At 40.0% G+C, this 25,587-nt stretch overlaps 1 protein-coding gene and 1 long non-coding RNA gene across 7 annotated transcripts in view; one reads left to right on the top strand and one right to left on the bottom strand.

The window, feature by feature from the left end:
* The window catches only part of BMAL1 (basic helix-loop-helix ARNT like 1), a 52,322-nt gene that overhangs the window by 14,225 nt on the left and 12,510 nt on the right, over positions 1-25,587 (top strand). For 2 of the 4 annotated variants that reach the window (XR_014024723.1, XM_081314667.1), the window contains exons 2-12: positions 9,827-9,967; positions 11,736-11,883; positions 12,610-12,630; positions 16,450-16,488; positions 16,903-16,944; positions 17,580-17,737; positions 18,277-18,356; positions 20,425-20,517; positions 21,057-21,174; positions 23,058-23,207; positions 24,286-24,532. Coding sequence is in view for 3 of the 4 variants with exons in the window: in XM_081314667.1 (XP_081170793.1) it covers positions 11,744-11,883; positions 12,610-12,630; positions 16,450-16,488; positions 16,903-16,944; positions 17,580-17,737; positions 18,277-18,356; positions 20,425-20,517; positions 21,057-21,174; positions 23,058-23,207; positions 24,286-24,532 (1,088 nt within the window). In the remaining variant the exon portion in view is untranslated. Of the gene's footprint in view, positions 1-9,821; positions 9,968-11,735; positions 11,884-12,609; positions 12,631-16,449; positions 16,489-16,902; positions 16,945-17,579; positions 17,738-18,276; positions 18,357-20,424; positions 20,518-21,056; positions 21,175-23,057; positions 23,208-24,285; positions 24,533-25,587 lie in introns of all 4 variants that reach the window. The other 2 variants (XM_081314668.1, XM_081314669.1) reach the window with 2 other exon arrangements.
* On the bottom strand, positions 442-20,529 carry LOC308660344. 3 transcript variants are annotated; one of them, XR_014024724.1, is made up of 4 exons: positions 20,419-20,529; positions 19,585-20,041; positions 17,132-17,252; positions 442-620 (listed from the first exon to the last, which is right to left on the bottom strand). It is a non-coding gene; the product is annotated as an uncharacterized lncRNA (long non-coding RNA). The 3 variants fall into 3 exon arrangements; XR_014024725.1 differs by lacking the exon at positions 20,419-20,529 and having other exon boundaries at positions 19,585-20,390; XR_014024726.1 differs by lacking the exon at positions 20,419-20,529 and having other exon boundaries at positions 19,529-19,595.

Below are 25,587 nucleotides of genomic sequence, written 5' to 3'. Positions count from 1 at the left end.
GTAAGACTTACTAAATCAAACTTACTACAGATTAAGCATACAAAAGTTTCTTGTGTTGCAGTCTAGCACAGAAGTCTGCAAAAACTTGTTTCCTTGTTGAAAACAGAAACAGCTCAGTGCTACAAAATTTCTCCCTCAGTTCTTACCAGTTATCTGGAGAAAACTGGGCTGAACAGCTATTCCCATTGCATTGCATATTTACCAGAATATATACTGTGGTCCAGTCCATGGACTTGTTACTGAGCATGTCTGTCTATCAATCAGTCACCTATCCATCATATGTCTATCCATTATTTGGGGGTTGGGGGATTCCAGAATTGGTTTCGGTGGAGATTGGTAGTTTTAGATGACAAACAAGTAAAACTAGACAGTACACAGGATTTTTGTATGTATTTTTAACCTTTAATTTTCCTTTGGAGAGAGGATTGTCTTAAATTCAAAACTTGTCTTCTTTTGGGATTAATAGAGCATGTAATCATACTTGGCCACTAAATAAGCACTATTGTCTGCTTCAGATATTTTTATTCTTCCAAATTTGGACTGAATGTAGGAGTTTGTGTTCTTCCCTTCTCGACTGAGTTTCTGAGCATGGGCTCAACTGAGTCCATAATTCTGTACTGCTGCACAAAGAAATAAAGATAATAATAATAATAATATTAATAATAATATTAATAATAATAATAATAATAATAATAATAATAATAATAATAATAATAATAATAATAACAATAATAATAGGACCCAGATTGTTGGGGGCAATTAAGCTGACTTTGTGACTTTGTAATAATGCCGCTTGGGGTGTGTGTGAAAGCCCTAATAAGCAGGCATATACATAGAATGAAGGTTACTGCTAAGCTTGTAAGCCGCCCTGAGTCTTCGGAGAAGGGCGGGATATAAATGGAATTAAAATAAATAAATTAAAATAACCAGAATGAAGCACAACATGAAGAGTCAGGAATATCAGTAAAATATTTTAAGTAAAAAAAAACTAATGACAATTCTTACGTGTTGAAATATAATTAATAAAATTCAAAATATTCTAAATAATGTATGCCAAAAGATAGAAAAGTAATGAAATGTCTACAGTGGAGGATTATAAAGTTAACTAAACCTGCAGAAATGGAGAAGCTGACCAGTTTGGTCAGGATGGAAAAAGATAAAGGCTTTTTTTGAATATCTGGAAACCCTATATGGGGATTTTGTTTAAAGAAAAAAAAAAGACTAAATTGATGGGTTTTGGATTTGGGGATTAAAAAGGGCCAAAGGGGATGAGGAAAAGAATAAGATGATAATTATCCAATAGAAAGGTGGCTGCCATAACTACCGTATATACTTGAGTATAAGCCGAATTTTTCAGCCCACTTTTTGGGCTGAAAAATTCCACTTCGGCTTATACTCCAGTCAACAAAAAAACTTACCGAGGACTTGTGCGCGGCCGAGGCTTTGGTGCTTCTGGGATCGCGCGCACCTCTCCCAAGCCACCGCCGTCCGGAGACCTGCCGAAGTTTGGGGAGGTTTGGGGAGGTGCGCGCGCACCTCCCCAAACCTCCCCAAACGTCGGCAGGTCTCCGGACCTCCGCGCCCTGCCTGCCTGCTTCTTTCCGCTGTGGAAAGAAGCAGACCTCCGCGCCCTGCCTGCCTGCTTCTTTCCGCTGCGGAAAGAAGCAGACCTCCACGCCCTGCCTGCCTGCTTCTTTCCGCTGCGGAAAGAAGCAGACCACCGCGCCCTGCCTGCCTGCTTCTTTCCGCAGCGGAAAGAAGCAGACCTCCGCGCCCTGCCTGCCTGCTTCTTTCCGCTGCGGAAAGAAGCAGACCTCCGCGCCCTGCCTGCCTGCTTCTTTCCGCAGCGGAAAGAAGCAGACCTCCGCGCCCTGCCTGCCCAAAAGAAGCGGAAAGAAGCAGGCAGGCAGGGCGCGGAGGTCTGCTTCTTTCCGCTGCGGAAAGAAGCAGGCAGGCAGGGCACGGAGGTCTGCTTCTTTCCGCAGCGGAAAGAAGCAGGCAGGCAGGGCTCGGAGGTCTGCTTCTTTCCGCAGCGGAAAGAAGCAGGCAGGCAGGGCGCGGAGGTCTGCTTCTTTCCGCAGCGGAAAGAAGCAGGCAGGCAGGGCGCGGAAGTCTGCTTCTTTCCGCAGCGGAAAGAAGCAGGCAGGCAGGGCGCGGAGGTCTGCTTCTTTCCGCAGCGGAAAGAAGCAGGCAGGCAGGGCGCGGAGGTCCGGAGACCTGCCGACGTTTGGGGAGGTTTGGGGAGGTGCGCCGTCTCCGGACGGCGGTGGCTTGGGAGAGGTGCGCGCGATCCCGGAAGCACCAAAGCCTCGGCCGCGCACAAGTCCTCGGTAAGTTTTTTTGTTGACTGGAGTATAAGCCGAAGCAGGCAGGCAGGGCGCGGAGGTCTGCTTCTTTCCGCTGCGGAAAGAAGCAGGCAGGCAGGGCGCGGAGGTCTGCTTCTTTCCGCTGCGGAAAGAAGCAGGCAGGCAGGGCGCGGAGGTCTGCTTCTTTCCGCAGCGGAAAGAAGCAGGCAGGCAGGGCGCGGAGGTCTGCTTCTTTCCGCAGCGGAAAGAAGCAGGCAGGCAGGGCGCGGAGGTCTGCTTCTTTCCGCTGCGGAAAGAAGCAGGCAGGCAGGGCGCGGAGGTCTGCTTCTTTCCGCTGCGGAAAGAAGCAGGCAGGCAGGGCGCGGAGGTCTGCTTCTTTCCGCAGCGGAAAGAAGCAGGCAGGCAGGGCGCGGAGGTCTGCTTCTTTCCGCTGCGGAAAGAAGCAGGCAGGCAGGGCGCGGAGGTCTGCTTCTTTCTGCAGCGGAAAGAAGCAGGCAGGCAGGGCGCAGAGTTCCGGAGACCTGCCGACGTTTGGAGAGGTTTGGGGAGGTGCGCGCGCACCTCCCCAAACCTCCCCAAACTTCGGCAGGTCTCCGGACGGCGGCGGCTTGGGAGAGGTGCGCGCGATCCTGGAAGCACCGAAGCCTCGGCCGCGTGCAAGTCCTCGGTAAGCTCCGGGCGGTCACTTGCTTCGCGTCTCCTGAGGGAAGGGGGGGCGACTGGAGCGGGCGTGTTTCCTCGCCTGCTGGGTGCCGCGATTTGCCCGGGGAACGCGCGGGCCCCGAATGGCAGCGTGGAGCGAGGAAGTGGACAGCCAGGGCTTCCCCGAGAGCCGCGGCCACACAGGGTATTCCTGTGTACAGTATTCAGGCTTGCAAAATGGCGGATCGAGCCTCTGCTGGCGGCAGAGGCTTGCAGAGCGCGGATCCAGCCTCCGCCGGCGGCGGAGGCTTGCAGAGCGCGGATCCAGCCTCCGCCGGCGGTGGAGGCTTGCAGAACGGCAGATCGGCTTATACTCGAGTCAACAACTTTTTCCAGTTTTTGGGGGTGAAATTGGGGGTCTCGGCTTATACTCGAGTCGGCTTATACTCAAGTATATACGGTATATGTTTTTATTTCTCTTTTCATTCTTTTTATCTTTCTTACTTTGGATACTTCAATAATTTTACCTTCTCGAAAATTTTTAAATAGATATGTGTTGGATTTAATGTAGGAAAAATGTTAAAATAAAGTTGACATTTACTAATTTTCTTCCAAATGTTTTTCTTGCATCCATCAATCTACCATCTATGGCTCGGTTTGTATATGTAAATCATAATATAATTTTTCTTCAAAGTTTCTATATGATATGGGTATTTTTTCAAAGAATGTGGAAATTACATAATGGTTTCTCGCCGTATACATGCTTGCTCAGGGTTTTACTCTCACTGTGGAAGAACGTATTTCTTTTCATTCTGCTTCGTGTCTTTCCTTTGGATTGAATTGTTTTAAAAACATCTATATTGTGGGTGGGGGGAATCAAGTTTCAAAAACAGGTTTGAAGTGAAAATAATAGCAGTCTGTTTATATAGTATTTCCCTAAACAATAGTAGTGGGATAGCTGTTATTCATGGTGGCCATATGCTATATACAGAAGCTAGGAGGGGGCCTAAGTAACAAAAATGGCATCTTGTTATCACAATGCAAATATTCTGCCTTTTTTGTATCTGATTCATAATGTTGTACACATATCCAGGAGGGATGAAGCTTACATTGCAAGGGTTGCTGCTGCTCTCATTTTAACAAAAGCCTTTGATTCTGTGAAGATTTCTGGCTACCCATTTCAATAGTAAATTGGAAATTAGTAGGAGAGACTTATTATCTTTCAGTCCTACTTGCTCTTTCCTATTCAGGTAGTCCTCAAGTAATAACCATTGCGATGGTGCTGAATGAGTGGTACCTATGATGAGTCCTTGAATTCTATCTGTCATACCTCCCTCACAGTCATGTGATTGCAGTCCGGGTGCTTGGCAACTGGCACCCACACAATTTATTTATTTATTTATTTATTTTTGGGACTTATATGCCGCCCTATCTCCCAAGGGACTCAGGGCGGCTTACAACAATAAAAACAACAATACAAAAATTAAAAAACAAATTAAATAACAGCCCCAAAATAAATTAACTACAATTAAAAATTAAAACATATTTAAAAACCCATCATCAATCCAGGTCAGCCTGATGGAAGAGAAAAGTTTTGAGGTCGCGGCGAAAGGACCGGAGGTCCGGGGCCATCCGAAGCTCAAGGGGAAGCTGGTTCCAAAGGGCTGGTGCTCCCACAGAGAAGGCCCTTCCCCTGGGGGTCGCCAGCCGACATTGTCTGGCCGACGGCACCCTGAGGAGGCCCTCTCTGTGTGAGCGCACTGGGCGATGGGAAGTCGTCCCCTGTAGCAGACAGTCCTGCAAATATCCCGGGCCTAAGCCATGTAGGGCTTTAAAGGTAAGTACCAGCACCTTAAATCCTGGAATCATGTGATCATCATTTGCAACGTTCCCAGCCAGCTTCCCACAAGCAAAGTCAATGAGAAAGCCAGAAGAAAAGTTGCAAATTGTTCCTGCTGCTTTTTTCTCCCCAAGGAGATTACAAGGATCTAGTAGTGATCTTCGTAATGACCTTCGCTCATTCCGCCGGGACCTGAAGACCTGGCTCTTTGAGCTTTCTGGCCTGGACTGAGAGTATTAACTGGGGTTTTAATTGTATTTTAATTGGGGTTTTTATTTCAAGGTTAATGTAATCATTTTAATTGTTTTTAATTTTTGTAATTTGCTGTATTGTTTTTAAAAAACCTTGTGAACCGCCCTGAGTCCTATGGGAGAAGGGCGGTATATAAGTCTAATAAAATAAATAAAAATAAAATAAATCCTTGCACAGTAGCATCCCCTCCCTAGCCTCTATACACTTGCATTGTGCTGCAACACACTCAGGTGCTGCCCAGGGCTTAATCTTCCAGCTGTTTCCCCATTGATTTTGCTTTTGGGAAGATAGCAGGAAGTTGCAAGTCACAGTGAAGTCTTTGGTTAACAGTCCACAATTTTCACTTAAAGTTGATGGCAAAAGGGACTGCCAGGATTGCTGTCACTAAGCGAAATGGTAATGTGACTTCATGCTTGATGACCATATCACTTAGCGACAGAAATTTTAGTCCCAATTACTGTGGTTATGCAAGAACTACCTTTACGATATGATATATGATAGTCCATCATGTATCTGGTCTCTGAACCTTTGCTCTGACCCAGAAATTTTTTTTCTTAACAATTTTCAACTTAGGCAATACTTTCAAGCGCATTGAAAACAAAAACCCATATTGTATACAGTATGTGCAGCTTTTCATCTTCGTGTCAGTGCGTACAGTGAAACCCTGCATATATTTTTCATTGCTGCTGAATTCCTTGTCCTGCAGACTATTGCTGGTACAGTATTTAACAAATACTGTTTTCGTGGTTAGTGGGCTTGAGAATTTGGTCTTGTTGGATGCCGATAATGAATGTTCTCGTAGGCAGGAGGAGAGGTCATTTCAACGTTGCCTGCTAGAAGGGGTCTTGGCAGGCTTTTCATGGTTGTGGTTCTGACCTTGATTTGCTCAGTGGGATGTTTATTTTATTTATTTAAAACGCTTATATAGCTGCCCGTTTTGAATTGAACCCTGGGCGGCTCCGGTTTTGATGCTTCTGGTGCTTATGATCTGATTTGCTGCATGATTCTGTGAAAAGAGGCAGTCTCTAAAGAGAAGCCCCAAATCAAGCCACTGGCTGCCTTCTATGTGAGGAAGGGAGGAGGAGGAAGACAGCATATATGTGTCTTGGCCCTTTATTTATCTATTTCTCTCTCAAAAACCGTAACATTTAAGATGAAGCAGTGAGGAGAGAATAGCAGTGTTCTTGTGTGAGAATGTCCTTGGAAGTATCTTGGCAACAAGGTTTGGTCACAACATGAAGAAAGTTAATGGTGTTTTTGCAGTCTGTTACAGCAGGCAAATGCTGCCTCATTTTCAGAGTATTTTTATAGTGCTTCAATAAACAAGAGGAGTAAATCTATTCACAGCATCTCAACTCATTACAGTACAATAAAACGGACAGCTGTTGCCTCCTCATTTAAAATAAATCACAGCAGAGATTATGAACAATTTATTGAGTTACAAATTACAGAAAGAATACCTGAAACTGGATTTTGAAAAATATATGGTTTTCACTTTGAGTGACAATAAAATAATTAAATATTGGTATAGTTTTTCCCTGCAGTGATGACTAGGAATTCTGGGAGTTGTAGGGAAAAAGATTCACATCTCTGATCATTTACGGTGTAGCTTTGGCCAAAGCTCAATACATTCAATGTATGTATGTCATTCAATGTATGTATGTCATCGCTTTAGCACAACGGTGGAAAGAAGGAACTTTGTAACTGTGAGAATGTGGTGTGTGGGAGAATTTATATGAAATCTTGGAATTGTAGCTAAGATCCATGATAAATACTTGAGTTTTGTAGGGAATTTTTAAGGGAAAATTAGATTATGTGAGTTGATATTCGAGTTAAATCTGTTGAATAATAAATATGATCCGTAGTTGAATAAGCTCTGCTGGACATTCTTACACAGTGGGGATGAAGGAGAGTAATTTTCATTGATGCAGTCTTTTTTCTGCAGCCAGCCCTACCCATGAACTCTATTTGAGAGTATATAGGTAATCCTTTTTTAGCATCAGTAATTGGGACCAGAATTTCTTTCGCTAAGTAATGTCTTTGTAAACATCAAGTGATCACATTGCTTAATGACTGCAATCCCAGCAGTCCTAGTTTGTGTCATTAACTGAATGCCACTCAATGATTAGGCAAGGACCTATCCCAATCCAAGCCATTTCTGGCTTGATCCCACCCAACCTCAAGACTCCTCCTCTTCAGCTCCTCCCACCTGCCTATCTCCCCCCATCTGTGCCCCTTTGGCTGCCATGCAGCTTGTTTGCTCTGCTACAGGTCTGGCCGTGTGTTCCACTCTCTGCTGCCCTACACTCCAGTGATTCTGCCAGCTGTGCCAGTCCTAGCTATTCTTGGCTTCTTCCTCCCATTGCTAACCTTCTTCCCATGAAGCCTTATCCTGATTGCGTGGAGCCTTCTTGCTAGGCTAGAAGCAGCAGGGCCAGTGGAGTGCAGGGTAGTTGGGCCAGCAAAGATGGCAGAGTGGCAGGACGGCCAAAAGAACAGAGATGGGAGGGAGAGATAAGTAGGTGGGGAGAATCGAAGTGCCTCTGTGGTCCTATGTGTGGGCAGGTTGCCAAGAATATGAATTTGGATCATAACCACCGGGATGCTGCAATTGCTGTAACTACCATTCGTTCAGTACTGTCATAATTTTTAACTGGTGCCGAATGAGGGGTCATTAACTCATGACTGCCTGTACTGAGCAACCTGATAGGACAATATGTTTAAGGGTCCTACAGGGAAAAAGGAAATAGGAATAAATTGTTCTTCCTGTTCATTCTTTGTAAATAATTAATTAAAAGATCTTCTCTGTTAGGCTTACTTAAGTAGATTGGAGCCCTTTTTTTCTTTCTTGGAACAAAAGATTTGGATCCAGTTTAGTATATATAATTAGTGTATTGGTGTATCAAGTAAACAAGTGGTAAAGCTTAAGTAAGAATGTCAGGCTTACAGGCTCAATTTGTATTTCTTGACAGCAATCATACTTATTTTAAAATCCAATATGATAAAATCTAATGAAGGGTTAGAATTAACTGCTGTTAAAATGTAGTATAAGTAGTGGAGAACAGTGTTGGCAGCAAGGCTAGATCATATTTTAATGGAATGTGGTTTAGATTTTGTATCAGTATGTAAATATGGAATGCAGTTAGTTAGCATTGCAGGGTTTTTTACAATATTCATATGAAGTTATTGAGCTGCCAGGGTGTGTATGCCTGTAAAATATGCATTATGCAAGGCATGGAATGTTAATCTCTTTAAAACTGATGCCCAAGGTTATCTCTAAAAATCATTCATGTAAGTGTTTTTGGCATTTAGAAGACCTCCCAGGTAGTAATGGGAAACATTTCATTTGGAAATTTTAGTAATCCCGCCTTTATCTTTTTAAAACCATTCTCAGCAAAACTGGAGGAAGAAAAACAGGGATTTCCTAGCAAAGATTTTGTATCTTCTGTTTATCGTTTATTTTTGTTGTGGAGTCACATTTCATTTGGGTGGCCTTATAAATCCACTAAATATACAAGTATATAGATATCTCATGTTTGTACAGATCTAAGATAACAAAAATAAATTGATCTGACGCTCTGTGCAATTTTGTTTCGCATTAAAATGAATTGCAGGCAGCATTTCATTTGTATATATATCAAACATATCGATTGATTATGAGGTATTAAGATACACCATACATATCATATCCACTAAACACACTAGAGCACAGGTCTGCAACCCGCGGCTCCGGAGCCGCATGCGGCTCTTTCAGCCGTCTCCTGCGGCTCCCAGTCCTCTGCCATGTGCAGTCCCCCCCCCAAAAAAAAAGTGGGACTAAAAAAGTTCAACCAATCAATTCAAATATGCAGGGTAGGTGCATATCTTGCCTTGTGTCCACTCTTCAGTCAAACCCTGTTCTGCACATGCGTGCATGTACGCGCATGCACACACATTTTTTGCGGCTCCCAGTTTTTCCTTTTGTGATGGAAACAGTTCCGAGTGGCTCTTTCACTGTTTCAGGTTGCTGACCCCTGCACTAGAGTGTGAGAAAAAAAACAAGCTCTTGAAACCATTCTTTAGGAAAAAAGTCATGGACCTGTTGCTTTCTCAGTAAGAGTATGAGCATATCTCTAATTGAATATATGCATCTACTTTACGAAACACTTGGGTATCTTGGATTATTTTGGATGGTCAGGAAGAAGGGAATTCCTTTGGCAGCCTGCCCAGAAGAGCAGTCTTTTCCTTGGTGCAGATTAAGGGTGGGAAGCAATAGAGAAGAAAACCTCTTTGTATTAATGGAAGACCTCAGCTCTGTTTATTACACCTTTAATTCCATGCAGGGAGTTATTTGATCTAACTCCAATACCAGCAGAAAGATCCTACAAATACCAGCCTAAAGTTGAGAAAGGTTCTCTTATGCCCAGGCTCTCCTCTGTAATGCAGAACAAAATCTCCTCCGTGAATAGGTTTTGTAAGCATGATCGTTCTCTTTCTTTTCTTTCTTTTTCTGGCTGTGGAAAGTGCCCAGCTAGAGATTAGTAGTGAGTTAGTAGATTTTATTAGCATAGTGTCAAGTCAGCAAAAGCAAGCAATATGTAAGCAACTCTAATTTAACATGGTTCTGTGAAACTCATATAAAGTGAGAGTCTTAATTGAGGTCTTGTTGTACTTTTGACCATACGGCTTGCTTTAATTTATGGAGAGAAATTCTGGTTGGTTTGTTTGTTTGTTTAAAGGTCAAAGACTATATCCAGTGATTTGGTGGTAGTAAATTGACAGCATGATATTTGTTTTCTTAGCACAGAGGCACCTTGAAAGTGTTGACGAGCAAGACTGGAGGAAATGAAAGGACAGTTAAGGTAACTGGGTTGTTTTGCCGTTGGCAACGGTAAAACAGCACAGTGATTGCAGAGTGATTCTAGGATTAAAGAGATCAAGCTTACAGGTAAGCAAAACCACAAACTTAACCACTGCTCTATCTTTTCTTCCACAGAAAGAGAATGTCTCTTTTTCAGACATTAGCTGAAACTTGATTAAAATTAATTGTATTGCCCCACTTTTTCTCCCTTTAAATTTATTTAGAAGTTTAAAAGTTATTTTTTCCCCTGTGTTGCTTTCTCTTACGAATCCAGTGTTGTTGTTTTGTCTTCTTTTATTTCTTAATTAGAGACATCAAATAATTACTCAGTGCATTCCAAGAGCTTCAGGCACACTTGTTAGGAATATGAGCTTGTTACGCTACTTCAACTGTGGTAAATTCATACCATAATCCTGTTACCCTAGCTTCAGTTTATCAACTAATACTTTTCTTTATATTTATATTTCAGTCAGATTTGACTCTTGGCAACTCCATAGACAAATCCACACCGTTTTCTTGGCAATATTTTTCATAAATCTTTTCTAGGATTCTTCCTAGGGTTAGAGAAAGGGATGGCCCAATGTCATCCAGCTGGCTTCCATGACTAAAGCAGGATTAGAACACACAATCACCGGGTTTCTAGTCTGGCACCTTTAACCTTAGTAATGGTAATGGTCTTAGTACATGGCATGGGTCCAGAGTACCTCGGGGATCACCTGCTGCCGGCGTCAACTTCCCTCCACCCCGTGCGTTCCCACAGAGAGGGCCTCCTCAGGGTGCCTCCGGTCAGAGAATGTCGGCTGGCGGCCCCCAGGGGGAGGGCCTTCTCTGTGGGCGCCCCGGCTTTATAGAATCAGTTGCCAGTCGAGCTCCGGATGGCACCTGACCTTCGCTCCTTCCGACGCGGTCTGAAGACCCATCTATTTGAACAAGCCGGCCTGGCCTGATGGGGGATGTGTTGGGGTTTTAATTCTTTTTAATTTTTGTATTCTGTATTTTTATATATGCCCTGTTCACCGCCCTGAGTCCTTCAGGAGAAGGGCGGTATACAAATATAATAAAATGAAATGAAACCTTAACACCACCCTGGATCGCATAATATGATAGAAATAACATCAACAAAAAATATATATCTTGTGACAGCTAAAATATTGCATAGAAAGAATAACACCAGCTCTTACCAGGTTCACCTGTTTGTTTGTTTTTTACAAAGTACATCAGTGTTCAGCATTTGTCCCAAGGGCATGAGAGTTTGACTTAAATGATATATATGTGTTTCTCAAGGTCAGTTATGAACTATGAATGGCCCCTGGGTCAGCCAACTATCTGTTGGCATTACAGTGTTAAAAATGACAGATCTATCATTAGCAGCTATAATCAAATGTCCGTAGTTAGAGCCTTTGGGACATAAATAATCTCTTGTTCGTGAGCTCCCCAAGAGCATATAGGGGAGCGTGATATAGCATGGGACTTCTTCTTAACTGTTCATTCTAGCACAGAATTTCCCCATTTTTTTCCTATGCTACCCCAAACCGCTTGTCAAAAAGTCCTTTTTAACCAGTGTAATTAAAACACTTTAAATCAATTTAAATGTTCCCGTGATTATTGGGTAATGGGTGTGTGTGTCATAACCCAAAGAAAAACCGCTTTTACCCAATTTTGGGTAATTTACCCAGGTTTGGGAAGCTTTGTTCTAGCAGGTGAAGAACGTTGCTTTCCTGTTTGATGCACAGTAATGCAAAGGGATGAAATAATAAATCAACTGAGCATTAGAGTACAAAAGACTATGTAACTATACAAACAACTGTCTTTTTTGTGATGTAATCCTTCAGTGTTTCCTTCTTAATAATTCTAGGCAATCCAATGGCTGACCAAAGGATGGACATTACCTCCACAATCAGTGATTTTATGTCACCTGGTCCCACTGATTTGATCTCTAGTTCTCTTAACTCTTCAGGAATGGATTGTAACAGGAAAAGGAAAGGAAGTTCTACCGATTACCAGTAAGTGTTTCCAACCCATATCACGCTTCAGGTGTGCCTTGGCTTCGTAATGCATTCTGTTTTGGCATTTGCACCTTACTTTCCGCAAAAATTAGTAGGTCTTCTTCAACTTGTATAAAGTGCCAGCATGGATCTATTAATCCAAAGTACACCAAAGTAAATATGCGGTCGTGTATAAGTAGTTTGCTTTGCAGACCTTGTATAAGAAGTCCCAATCTCAAATGTATTGAAGAACAAAAAAAATGATCTGAGACTTTATTTATAAAGTCTGATTCTTGGAGATTGTCTGGACAAGTCCCTGCGCTTTTCTGGGCAAGAAGTGGCATGGAACTCAAGATCATCTAGCTGGCTTTGTGCCTAATATGGGATTAGAAGTCTCCTGGTTTCTAGTCTGATGCCTCAACCACTAAACCAAACTTCAATGTTGAAAATAGTTAAAAATAAAATTAAAGGTATTGTCACTGTTCCAGTTGTACAGTTTTCACAGTTGGAACAAATGCAGCAAAAATAAAGTATTTTACATACATACATATAATACATAATATAACGTATATATATTTCATAATGTGTGTTTGTGTGTGTGCATATGAATACAGCTAGGATTTCTTAATAAATGTCTTTCTTCAGAGTGCAGTTTTTCAGCTAACAGTGGAAATTAAACTAAATGGACAGTATGCAGATAGACATTTTTATTAATAGTATAATGTACAATTTATCTCTTTTCAGACTCGATGGGTTTTCTTTTGAGTAAGTATAAAATTGTGTGGTGGGGGAATCTTATTATAGAATTGACTATTTAAAAGTACCTCAAATAAGAACAATGTGAAATAGATTCAGTGGCACTAAATTTTAAAATCCTGATACAATGCTTTTAAAAAGCAAATACTTGGGATCATGTACAACAGATAGGAAAAGTTTCAGTTTAAACAAATGTTGGTTGCAGTTGAATTGTTAGCTTTGTGCTCCTAATAGTTTCTAAATCATTACCTAGTTTAGAAAATGCTGGACCTGCAATTTGGGGATCACACACATCCCTGTAAGTTGTAATGTAACCTCCAGTGTTTCATTCACATTTGTTTTATAAATCTCTAAGAAATCTCTAGAAAATAAGTTTTTCTCTTTTTCTTATGTTCTGAATAGTTTTCTAAAGATTTAGGATTAAAAAAAGAGGTTAATAAATTATTTTGGATAGACACTGTTGATGGCAGAACATTTATGTATGTATTTCATTTCTGTTCTAGACTTCCTTTCAACAATTTAATCCCCATTCTGTTTTCCACAGACATGAATTTTTTAAAAAATATTGGTTTCTTTCCCCCCCTCCCCAATTTTCTAACACTTGGGCTAGACCGGGGGGTATGCAGACTTTACCAGATTGAATACTGTAGTTAGTCTTTAAATCCATATTCCAAATCGTACTTTGAACTGTTTGGAGGGAATATAATTTAATAAGGGATTTTAAAGAAACAGGTTTATAAAAACCATTTTTATGTTGTTGGAATCTTGGGGGTTGGTTAGTATTAATGAACTGAAAGGAATAAATAATTCAGCATTTCAAAACATTTTTTTATATTTCAGTAATATATTAACATGGCTATTATAATAAATGATAAAATATAAATCAACACCCATCAACACCCCACTCAACTAATAAAAAGACACACCCACCCAAGAACTACATAAATAATATCCATAGAATAGCCCAAAGCACACATTCTAGTGAGAGAGAAGTTCTCTGAGGATGGGTACCAGTGCAAGTCCAAAAGCTCAGAAGACTTAAGTCTCTAGTCCTGGTGACTGACCCATATTGGATCCTGCAAAAAGCTAACTTTACCTACAGTTGTTATTTGTGCTGCTTAACATTCCAGTGTCTGAATATTGACAAGAGAGAAAAATAAACACATATAGAACCTATTATTCAAACAAAAAAAAATCATATTGTATATTTCCCCTGGGACTAGAAAATTTAATAGGTAATCTTACATGAATTATGAAAATTATTTGCTTCCTGCAATATACAGTACAATATGCACCACATAATAGGTTTCCTGTTCTGATAATAATATAAAATCACACTAGGCATGCCAAAGCTATAGATAAGAGGGAAAATTTCCATTTCTTGGTCTTCCCTTCTTACTGAGGGAGTAGGGACAGGAAAACCTACCCGAATCTTTCTCATTTTCTTTCTGAGTTTTCCCATTTTTAGCCATGCCTTTGATATAAAGATGAGGGACGCGGTGGCTCAATGGGTTAGGACGCTGAGCTTGTCAATCAGAAGGTTGGCAGTTTGGTGGGTCGAATCCCGAGTGCCGCGTAACAGAGTGAGCGCCTGTTACTCGTCCCAGCTTCTGCCAAGCTAGCAGTTCGAAAGCACATAAAAATGCAAGTAGAAAAATAGGGACCACTACGGTGGGAAGGTAACAGCGTTCCGTGCGCCTTTGGTGTCTAGTCATGCCAGCCACATGACCACGGAGACGTCCTCGGACAAGCGCTGGCTCTTAGGCTTTGAAACAGAGATGAGCACCGGCCCCTAGAGTTGGAAACGACTGGCACGCATGTGCGGGGGAACCTTTACCTTTACCTTTACCTTGATATAAAGGCTTACTGAGTTTTGGACTGTCTGTTTCATCATTTGGACTGGACCAAGATGGTTACTTTGATTTTTTTGTTTCTTAAAGATGAACTATCAATGGAAAACTTAAATGTTGAAACACAGTTTTACAAATTAGAGAGTAGAAAGTACTACACATATAGAACATATAGTATTCATTCTTAATTGAATGAATGCTATATGTTTGTTTAGGCATTAATTCTGTTGAGCTAAATGAATGTGCTGCTGCAAATAGTAATGGAGTGTATGCCTCATTGTTTTATTTTTTGAGGGGAAATATAAACCCCTTTGCTTTGATTCATATATATACCATCCTTAACAACAATCCAGCACTGATTATTGTTGATGGCAGCAGAAGCAAGAAGTATTGCATTGCGTTGCATTGCTACAAAACAAAAGATGCTATCCAAATGGAGCCAAAACTAGAGATAACCCTGCTGTTTTTTGGTGGCAACCATCAATATTAATATTTATTTGATTTTCATTGATCTCTTCTGCTAAACGTGGTTTTCCATTCTTTTAGTTAATAAAAAGAATGCATCAGAGAATTAAACAGTATGGGCAGGTTTAGCTACTTTGGGAATAAAAAGCTATCCGTGGCATCGGTGTTGACAGGAGGGCAGAGGTCGACCTCGAGGTCTCTCGTTTGTGGAGTTCCTCAGGGGTCGGTCCTCTCGCCTCTCCTGTTCAACATCTATATGAAACCGCTGGGTGAGATCATTCGTGGTTTTGGAGTTGGGTATCATCAGTACGCTGATGATACCCAGCTTTTTCTTTCGACCCCAAACCACCCCAGTGATGCCCTCAACGTGATGTCCCGTTGCCTGGAGGCGGTTCGGGTCTGGATGGGGAGGAACAGACTTCAACTCAACCCCGACAAGACTGAGTGGCTTTGCATACCTTCATCCCGGGTCAATTCGGATATTCCATCTCTCTCTATGGGGGGTGAACTATTACCCCCCGTAGATAGGGCTCGCAACTTGGGAGTCCTCCTAGATTCACGGCTCACCTTGGAAGATCACATAGTGGCTGTGACTAGAGGGGCTTTCGCCCAGGTTCGCCTGGTGCGCCAGTTGCGGCCCTATCTAGGCCGGGATGACTTATGCACGGTCACTCATGCGCTCGTGACCTCTCGTCTGGACTACTGCAACGCTCTCTACATGGGGCTGCCCTTGAGGACCACCCGGAGGCTCCAACTGGTACAGAATGCAGCCGCGAGAGTTGTGTTGGGAGTCTCCCAATACTCCCATGTTACACCTCTGCTCCGTGAGCTGCATTGGTTACCAGTTGTCTTCCGGGTGAGATTCAAGGTACTAGTAATGGTGTTTAAAGCCCTACATGGCAGGGGTCCGGAGTACCTTAGGGAACACCTGCTGCCGGCATCAACCTCCCTTTGCCCTGTGCGTTCCCACAGAGAGGGCCTCCTCAGGGTGCCACCGATCAGAGAATGTCTATTGGTGGCCCCCAGGGGGAGATCCTTCTCTGTGGGCGCCCCGGAGCTATAGAATCAGTTACCGGTTGAGCTCCGGATGGCGCCCGATCTTCGCTCCTTTCGCCGCGATCTAAAAACATTCTTATTCGAACAAGCCGGCCTGGCCTGATGGGGGATTGGTGGGGTTTTTTATTGTTGTTTTTATTGGGGCTTTAATATTGTATTGACTGTTTTTAGTGGACATGTATTTAATCTTTTTGTAACTTTTGTAATTCTGTATTTTTATTCTTGCCCTGTTCACCGCCCTGAGTCCTTCGGGAGAAGGGCGGTATAGAAATATTATTAAATAAATAAATAAATAAATCTCAACAGTTTATTTCCCAATGCAATTTATATATTCACTGTATCATAACATTTGATTCCAATGATATGAATGTTTGTGTTTTACCAACATGGTATAAAAAGTTACAATTTTTACCTCATTTAGTGTCATGTTGATTTTTCTTTTCTTTTGATTTTATAGCGAAGGCATGGATACAGATAAGGATGATCAACATGGAAGGTATTTATTGGTTCATCGTTGACAAATTGATTGGATTTTGGAAAAGCTTTTTTTTTCCAATTTTTTTTCCAAAAATATAATGTTTTGATTATTCTGGAGATAAAAGGATGGTTTTGCTCCATATGGATTATAGTTAGGATCTCTGGGAATCTAGGAATGTTCAAAGGACCAGATTAATAGTACCGGAGTGTCAAATCCTAATAGAATACCCAATGAGAAAGAAATGGTAATGTTGGTGAGAGAATATACATAGTGATCCTTTTGAAATTGAAATAACCTCAGTGACATTGCATCTAGTGCCACGTATTCAGTGAGGCTTTGAGTAGTACTTTATTTGATGCTGTCTTTCTCCTGCTGCATTATAAATAGCGAGCTGCTATCAAATCTAACTTCTGTCACTTTGCTTTCCACTAGGTTGGAATATACAGACCAACAAGGCAGAATAAAAAATGCAAGGTATGGTAATAACAATCTTTATAGTTGTCAGTTGCGATAAATGCAGATTTTTTAGATGTATTCCTAAATGGAGTTTCATGCTTGTTTTTTTAATTACAAAGATTTTACATTTATCAGTACTAATTTATATTTTTAGGCAATATAAGAATATATTACTATATTTGAAAAAATACTTGTATTTACTTACTGGGCACAACAGTCTTCAGTCATCAGCTCTTAAAATAGCTTGCATTGGCAATCTGTTTTGTAGATAGCCCCCTTAATTGTGTCCAATAATTAGATAGCAGTTTTAAAAGAATGTTTGTAATCTGAAAAAAAAGAATTGAATTAACCATGGAAAATAAGTCATAGTTTAAAGTGCGATTTATAAAAATAATGGTGATTACAATTTGCCATGAATTCATTAATGTTCATCTTGCAGTATATAATATCTGCTCCTGATTAGTTGAGAATGCTGTGGAAATCTAGAGTTATTCAAGGCTTATTTTTCACTATGGGCAGCCCATAAATTAAATATTTATGTATAAAAAAACCTCCAAACATTCATAATCGTGTCCCGGAAATACTACAGATAAGAACTGAATTATAACATTGGGTACTGAGTATGTCATGATTTTTATTTCATGATTGCTTAGAGAGGCTCACAGTCAGATTGAAAAACGGCGTCGTGATAAGATGAACAGCTTTATTGATGAATTGGCTTCTTTAGTGCCAACGTGCAATGCTATGTCCAGAAAGCTAGATAAACTTACTGTTCTGAGAATGGCGGTTCAGCACATGAAGACTTTACGAGGTAAGTTTGAAATAAATGTGTAGATAGAATGATTCCATATATGAGTTTTAGGTACCGAGAATTTTTTTTTTTTGAGTCTTTTTGAATAATCAAACAACCTTGGATGAGGATTTCAGGAACACTTGGAAGCCTACAGTCAGGAGGGCCAGCATTAGCTTCCCCTCTTGTAAAAATCTACTGGGAGAATGGTGGCTTTCCCGAAGACAGCTAAAGAGTGTGTGACTGAGAAAATATTCTTAGCTGCCGTTTTCTTTGAGTTTCAGATTAGCTAGTAGTAGTTTCCTGTTGCTGAAAGGTACGGTACTAAATAAATATGACAGTTGATCATGGTGTTATTGAACACACCGATTTCAAACTAAAAATATTACAATGTAGCTTGGTGATTTATGAAAAATGTCAAATTTATTTTAGAGTTTCAAGCAGAGGGTACTGAAAATTGCTTTAAGTTACTGAGCATAGCTGCATACATGGGAGTTTAACACATGTTCCACATAATGTGATAAGATTGTTTACTTAAAATATTTTTCTTTTTCCTTAAGGTGCTACAAATCCATACACTGAAGCAAACTACAAGCCTACTTTTCTCTCAGATGATGAATTAAAGCATCTAATTCTTAGGGTATGTATAAGCTTCAGCTACATGAATGTGTCATAAAGGGTGATGAAAGAGAAGAGTTTTTTTGTTTTTTTTACCAGACACACTGACTGCAGTTTCTTTCAAAGTAACAAGTGGATGCTCTAAACAAAAACCTTGGTCCCCTTTTTATTGGTTGCCTTGTCAGGCCAAATTACTTAGAGTTGGTTTTCAAAGAACGTGGGGCGAGCAAATAATGGATGCAAAAAGCACCCTGTAATAGCACTGATGATGTTACCTAGTTTGGGTAATGAAATGTCTGCAAGAAAACAAGCAAGCTCAGAGAGCACCAAGGACCCCTCATTTTAACCTGATCTACAAATATTCTCCTTAACTGGATGCTAATACATCTTCTCTCTTCTATTCAATAATAAGCCATCTAACTACTTTGACGAGTAGTAGAATAGACACTGCACTTGCCCCAGTTCCAAAACACCTCTCTGGAACCTTTTTCAAAATGTTTGTCAACATTCTCCCTCTAAGCTGGTTTATTGGCTTCGAAGTTAGAATCCCACTTTACTGGAAAATCTACAGTGCTCTTGTTTTAGCATGTCAATATTAATACAGTTCGCTTTTTTTTTCATCATAAAAGGAGGTTTTTATTACAGCTGTGCAGAGCATCTGAAGAGGTTTTTGTAGAGTGCACATTAGCCATCCTCAAAGGTTAAGGCAGACAAACACACACAGATCATTTTTGAATCCTTGAATTGGCCTAACACTAATAATACATTGATTGTATTTTATAGATAGTCCTTGACCAGTTGCTTAGTGACTGTTCAAAGTTATAATAGACTTCTCCAGGACTACTATAAGCTTGATTCGAAGTTCTGATAGCCAGGCTCCCAACCAAGAGTCAAGTGATCGCATTTTGGCCATTTGGCAACCATCCCACATTTTTGGCTATTTGTAGCATCTGATAGTCATGTGACCGTGATTTACATTTTTTTTTACTGGAAACGGCATTCACCTCCAATTTCCAGCAAAAAACAGCCATTGTGGATAATAGATTTGCATAATGACTATGGTGATTAATTCAACAATTTCAGCAAAAAAGGTCATAAAATCAGGCTGTCACTGTGTTGATTCACTTAACGACCAGCATAATTTACAATCATAATTCCAGGCTCAATTACAGTCATAAATCCAGGATTACTTGCATTTTTGTTTTCATATGACCGTCATTGCTGTCTTTGCTTTCTAAAGCAGTAAGCACCTTTCAGTTTGTAATGGAAGCTTGGTCAGATCTTCCTAATAAGATATTCTTGAGATGATCTGTTGAACTATCATAATCTTCAGCCAGTCATCCCAACGACTTCGTTGACTGGTGTTGGTGGACCATGAAATACAACAAATATGGAAAAGGCTAGATTGGAAAAAGTTCAATAAATACATCAGCAGGTCCACAGTGCAGACTTTGGAAGTTTATTTGAAGTCACAGTTGCATTGTTGTGCTTTTGTTTTGTGATCCTGGCATATAAGGTCTTCCAGAACATGCAGAATGACAGTTTACAAAAGTAACATGAATTTAAATGACCTATTTCTAAAAAAAATACTTTTTTTCCTTTCTGTAAGCAGATCCTGTCAGCAGTCATAAAATTAAAATCAGGCATTTTGCCTTCTGTGCTTCTGTGGCTTTTCCAAACACACTACTCCTGGCAGCTTTTAATAATCTGCAAAGATTTACAACAGAAAGAGGAGGAAGAATGAATTGCCTAGTCTTTCTCTTATAAAGACAATAACAAAAATATTTCCCCATAGGAACCTTTAAAAAGACAGAAAAACTGTTTTTGCTGTTTTATTTTTAAATCAATATAGTTTAAGGTCACTGGATTATATATTTTTAATTAGATATTTAGCTGGGACATGGGATACTGATTTTTTTGTTTATAGCACTGCTGAGACAGTAAAAACGTACGCAAATCTGCTTTAGCATTTTATTATGTGTTAATCTTATTATCTTCGGAGAAAACAGTGTAATTCAGTTGCACTTAAAGTTATAATTAATTTCAAAAATATGTAAATAAGATATAACAATTGTTTTATATACTATTAGGCAGCAGATGGCTTTCTCTTCGTTGTGGGATGTGACAGAGGGAAGATACTATTTGTTTCAGAATCGGTCTTCAAAATCCTCAATTATAGTCAGGTATTTTTTTGCCTATTGCATGATTTGAAAGAAAAAAAATAGAAGATGAAAGAGAAATACAATATTTATAAATTGGGAGAAATGTTGAAAGTTATAGTTTAGCAACATCTGGAATATTACTCTAAATGTAATGGTGCATACAATCAAATATGTGCTTAAAGAATCATGACTATCTCCATTTTATGGTTGAAAAGACTTTTAACAAACTTAAGATTGGTCCTGAACTAGGATGTGAGATTCCTTTTGGTTGGTTATTAGTTGGTTGGCTTTTGGGGTTTGTTTTGTTTTGTCTTTGGTCAGCTGTCTTTTTCTTAATATATTTTCTTTTCTTTTCATCATTCTGGCCCTCAAAATTAAAAGAATAAAAATCAGATGAATAAATTAGCCTATTCTTGGTACAAATTATATTAAGCAATCATATTTTATTTTCCCACTACTTTGAATATCAAGAAACTTAGTGAAACCAATGCTTTTCTTTGCTGAAAGCATCGTAGCAGATTATAATGACTTTGCTAGTTGTATGTATTTTCTCTTCATAGAACGATCTGATTGGCCAGAGCCTGTTTGATTACCTGCATCCTAAAGATATTGCCAAAGTTAAGGAACAACTCTCTTCTTCAGATACTGCCCCACGGGAAAGGCTCATAGATGCAAAAAGTGAGTACTTGGGCAGTTTATCCAACTTTTATTTTTATTTTATTTTGGGATAGTACACAGTAAAAATACTTTATAACAGTAAATAGTTTTTTAAAAAAGTTGAGATTTTTTTCTAATTACAAAAGACTGTACATGGTCATTTAATATATCAGTATTATGTTATACTAGCTATAGCTTTGGAGAAAGCTAGGGAGTTCCAGAAAAAACATCTACTTCAGCTTCATTGACTATGCTAAAGCATTTGATTGTGTGGATCACAACAAACTGTGGCAAGTTCTTAAAGAGATGGGAGTACCAGACCATCATATTTGTTTCCTGAGAAACCTATATGCGGGTCAAGAAGCAACAGTGAGAACTGGACATGGAACCACTGATTGGTTCAAAATTGGGAAACGAGTCCGGCAAGGCTGTATACTGTCACCCTGCCTGTTTAACTTATATGCAGAGCACATCATGAGAAAGGCAGAGCTAGATGAATCAAAAGTTGGAATTAAGATTGCCGGGAGAAATATCAACAACCTAAGATATGAAGATGATACCACTCTAATGGCAGAAAGTGAAGAGGAATTAAAGAGCCTCTTGTTGCGGGTGAAGAAGGAGAGTACAAAAGTTGGGTTGAAACTTAACATTAAGAAAACCAAGATCATGGCATCCGTCCCTCTCAATTCCTGGCAAATAGATGGGGAAGAAATGGAGGTAGTGACAGATTTTATTTTCCTGGGCTCCAAGATCACTGCGGATGGGAACTGTAGCCAAGAAATTAAAAGACGCTTGCTCCTCGGGAGGAAAGCCATGGCAAATCTAGACAGCACACTAAAAAGCAGAGACATCACCCTGTCAACAAAAGTGTGTATAGTCAAGGCTATGGTCTTCCCAGTTGCAATGTATGGCAGTGAAAGTTGGACCATAAGAAAGGCTGAGCGCCAAAGAATTGAGGCCTTTGAACTATGGTGCTGGAGAAGACTCCTGCGAGTCCCTTGGACTGCAAGGTGATCAAACCGGTCAGTCCTAGAGGAGATCAACCCTGACTGCTCTTTAGAAGGCCAGATCCTGAAGTTGAAACTCAAATACTTTGGCCACCTAATGAGAAGGAAGGACTCACTGGAGAAGAGCCTAATGATGGGAAAGGTTGAGGGCAAGAGAAGAAGGAGATGACAGAGAATGAGGTGGCTGGATGGAGTCACTGAAGCAGTAGGCGTGAACCTAAATGGATTCCAGAAGATGGTGGAGGACAGGAAGGCCTAGAGGAACGTTGTCCATGGGGTCGCGATGGGTCGGACACGACTTCGCGACTAACAACAACAACAAGCTATAGCCTTAGAATGAATATTAGTTATCGGATGTGCAGTTGATCTGGCTGCAACCTCTATCACCCCACTGATCACCAGGATTGACTTGGCTGATCTGGCTGTCCCCTTCCTCTCTCACTGCTCCATGTGTGTCCCTCCCACTGTGCCCTTTGGTGAAAGATCCCAGCAATCTCAAATAAGAGGACTTATCCCACTTTTTCAGTCCAGGCTATTTGAGAGCTGTGCTGTCCTGCTAGAACCTTCAGACAAATTTAAGTCCATGTGTAGCAGAACCTAGAATAATAATTAGTTACGATTCTTCTTGGAACTTTTGTAAACTATAGTCCTATACTAATTCTGAAGTTTTCTGTTATTAATATTTATAACTAATTAATTGTTAATGAATTACATAAATTAATAAAGGTGGGATAAACAGTGGGGCTAGGACAAGGTTGTTGGGATTTGTTTTTGTTTCCCATTAAAATATAACACATAACTCAGACTAAACATAACCAGAGTTTGTAGACTTGAAAATGAAAGCTTGGATCAGACATACTCAACAGTTTGGAATTAATACTTTTTCTCTTCATGCAGCTGGACTTCCAGTCAAAACAGATATAACACCTGGGCCATCACGACTGTGTTCTGGAGCAAGACGATCATTTTTTTGTAGAATGAAATGCAACAGACCCTCAGTGAAAGTAGAAGACAAAGACTTTCCTTCCACCTGTTCTAAAAAGAAAGGTATTATGAAGCTCTAAGTGGCATTAGGTGATACAACATTTGTATACAAAGTAGGATAAAAAAGTTATTTTTTACAGACCCAGGCAACAAATCCAGCAAAATCTAAATTATTTGGTGTTATATAGATAAAGGCAATTAACTGTTGTGATTTATGCAAGCCTGTATATTGAATGAAGAAAAGCTATTGGGGAAAGCAGTTTTCCTTAGTGTCCTAGAAAAACATCTTTCAAATGGTATTTATTAAGACTAAAATACCAACTCAATCAAAATTTAAAAGCAGAATATAACTATAACTATAATGTTTATTTGAATGCAGGATAGGTTTTCCATGCTGATATGATTTAAAAACACCTTAGGTTTATGAATAGAACTTAAAATTATCTCAGTTTAAATGAATTCACATACTGAATTCAGTTATAACTTATAGCTTGTTTTCTTAAGTAAAATGTCAATTAAAACACAAAATGCAAAGCAGGTGAAATAAAAATAGGATTCCATTTAAAATATATAACTACAAAACCCATAACTACATCTTCATTATAGAGAATGATGAAGAGATTGGTCTTCAACAGTCATCTAAAAATATTGGTGTTGGTAGCTCACAAATCATGTAGGGAACACATTCCAAAGTGGAGGCAATATGCCGAGAATGCCTGTTAACAAATAATCATAATATGACACTCTGTGGTTCTGGACATGGTCAAGAAGTCCTCCCCATTCAATTTTAGCAATTGATTTGCTAGGGCAATCTGTCAACTATGATGGTTTATTCCTGGCTTCAGAACAATGTAGCATGTCTGTGGCCGCCGAATCAAGTGTAAGGGCAGTGCTGATTAAAGTTTATTTTGTTTGTATTTTTCTTTCTGGTGCCTTTGAGTTAGTGTTGGCTTTTGGGAACTGCCTGAACTAATTCTTGCGATTTCCTTAGCAAGAATTTTTGGAAGTGTTTTACCATTGCTCTCTTCCTAGAGACCCCATCTCTGTCTCCATTTACTGGTTTATAACACGCAGTTTCTCTTGATTCCAAGCTGTGAATGTATTTGTTTGCGTATTTATTTAACCTTATTTTGTTTTGTAGCAGATCGCAAAAGCTTTTGTACTATCCACAGCACAGGATATTTAAAAAGCTGGCCACCAACAAAAATGGGTCTAGATGAAGACAATGAGCCTGACAATGAAGGCTGTAACTTAAGTTGTCTTGTTGCAATCGGACGTTTACATCCTCATGTAGTTCCGCAACCGTTAAATGGAGAAATCAGGGTTAAACCCACAGAATATGTTTCGCGACATGCAATTGATGGCAAATTTGTATTTGTAGATCAGAGGTAAGAACAGCATTTAATTCTTCCTTTGAGGACAATAATTCTTATTCTTTTGAGATGACCATAGGTGGCTTGTTTGAAGCAACAATAATGTTTGTATGATGATGAACAAATTGCAAGATACTTCAGCACTTTGATATAATTGAACCGAGTATCCTAATTTGTTTACTCTTTGTAACATAAAATGCAAACTTGGAAAAAAAGATCCTTAAAAATATTGACAATTGGCTGAATGATGACCGTGGTAATGTCTGAATGGAAATACTGGCACAATGCACAATCTATCTTTGCTGTGCTGAAGTGAACTTTGAGCTACTTTCCCCTGCCCAACTCCCAATATAGTACAAGAAGCCAAAGTGAGGCTATCCTTTCACAGTGCAGCATCAGCTGACGCAGGCCTTATCACCAGAGTCATGAGAGGTCTCTGTCTAAGACAGGGGTCTTCAAACTCGGCCCTTTTATGACTTGTGGACTTCAACTCCCAGAATTCCTCAGCCAGCATGCCTGGCTGAGGAATTCTGGGAGTTGAAGTCCACGAGTCATAAAAGGGCCGAGTTTGAGGACCCTTGGTCTAAGAGATACAAGTATACAGTCCTCAATTAGATTGTAAAAATGCACTTAGTAGATTTTAAAAACAGTTCCTTTGATATCTGTTGCTCTATAATTTTCCTGCCTGAGCAGCAGGTTGGACAAGAAGACCTCCAAGGTCCCTTCAAACTCTTGTTATTCTATATGCTATTCTAATTATGTAGGAGGGAGTAAAAGGTTCTATTAATGAGTTTATTTACTTTTCCAAAGGGGAAAGTATAGGAAATTAATTAGAATGCAAGGGGCTGCTGAATTTATTGCATCAGCTATAATTAATTTTCAGCAGTTGTGTTAAGCCGAACAATAGCTGTATTAAGCCAATGCCAGATGTATTGCTGAGAGCACTGGAACTGGTATTTTGTAAAAAAAACAAACCAAATCAAAATAAAACAAAAAGCAAAATAAAAAATACTGTATGCCAGTATATGCAACCTAACTCTAGATTGGTAGGAGCTGAGATTATTTTGAAG

This window comes from Vipera berus (assembly GCF_964194415.1).
Source record: "Vipera berus genome assembly, chromosome: 1".
NCBI classification, from domain to species: Eukaryota; Metazoa; Chordata; class Lepidosauria; order Squamata; family Viperidae; genus Vipera; species Vipera berus.
The sequence above is the reverse complement of the archived record's forward strand: the minus strand, read 5'-3'. Positions and strand labels throughout refer to the sequence as shown.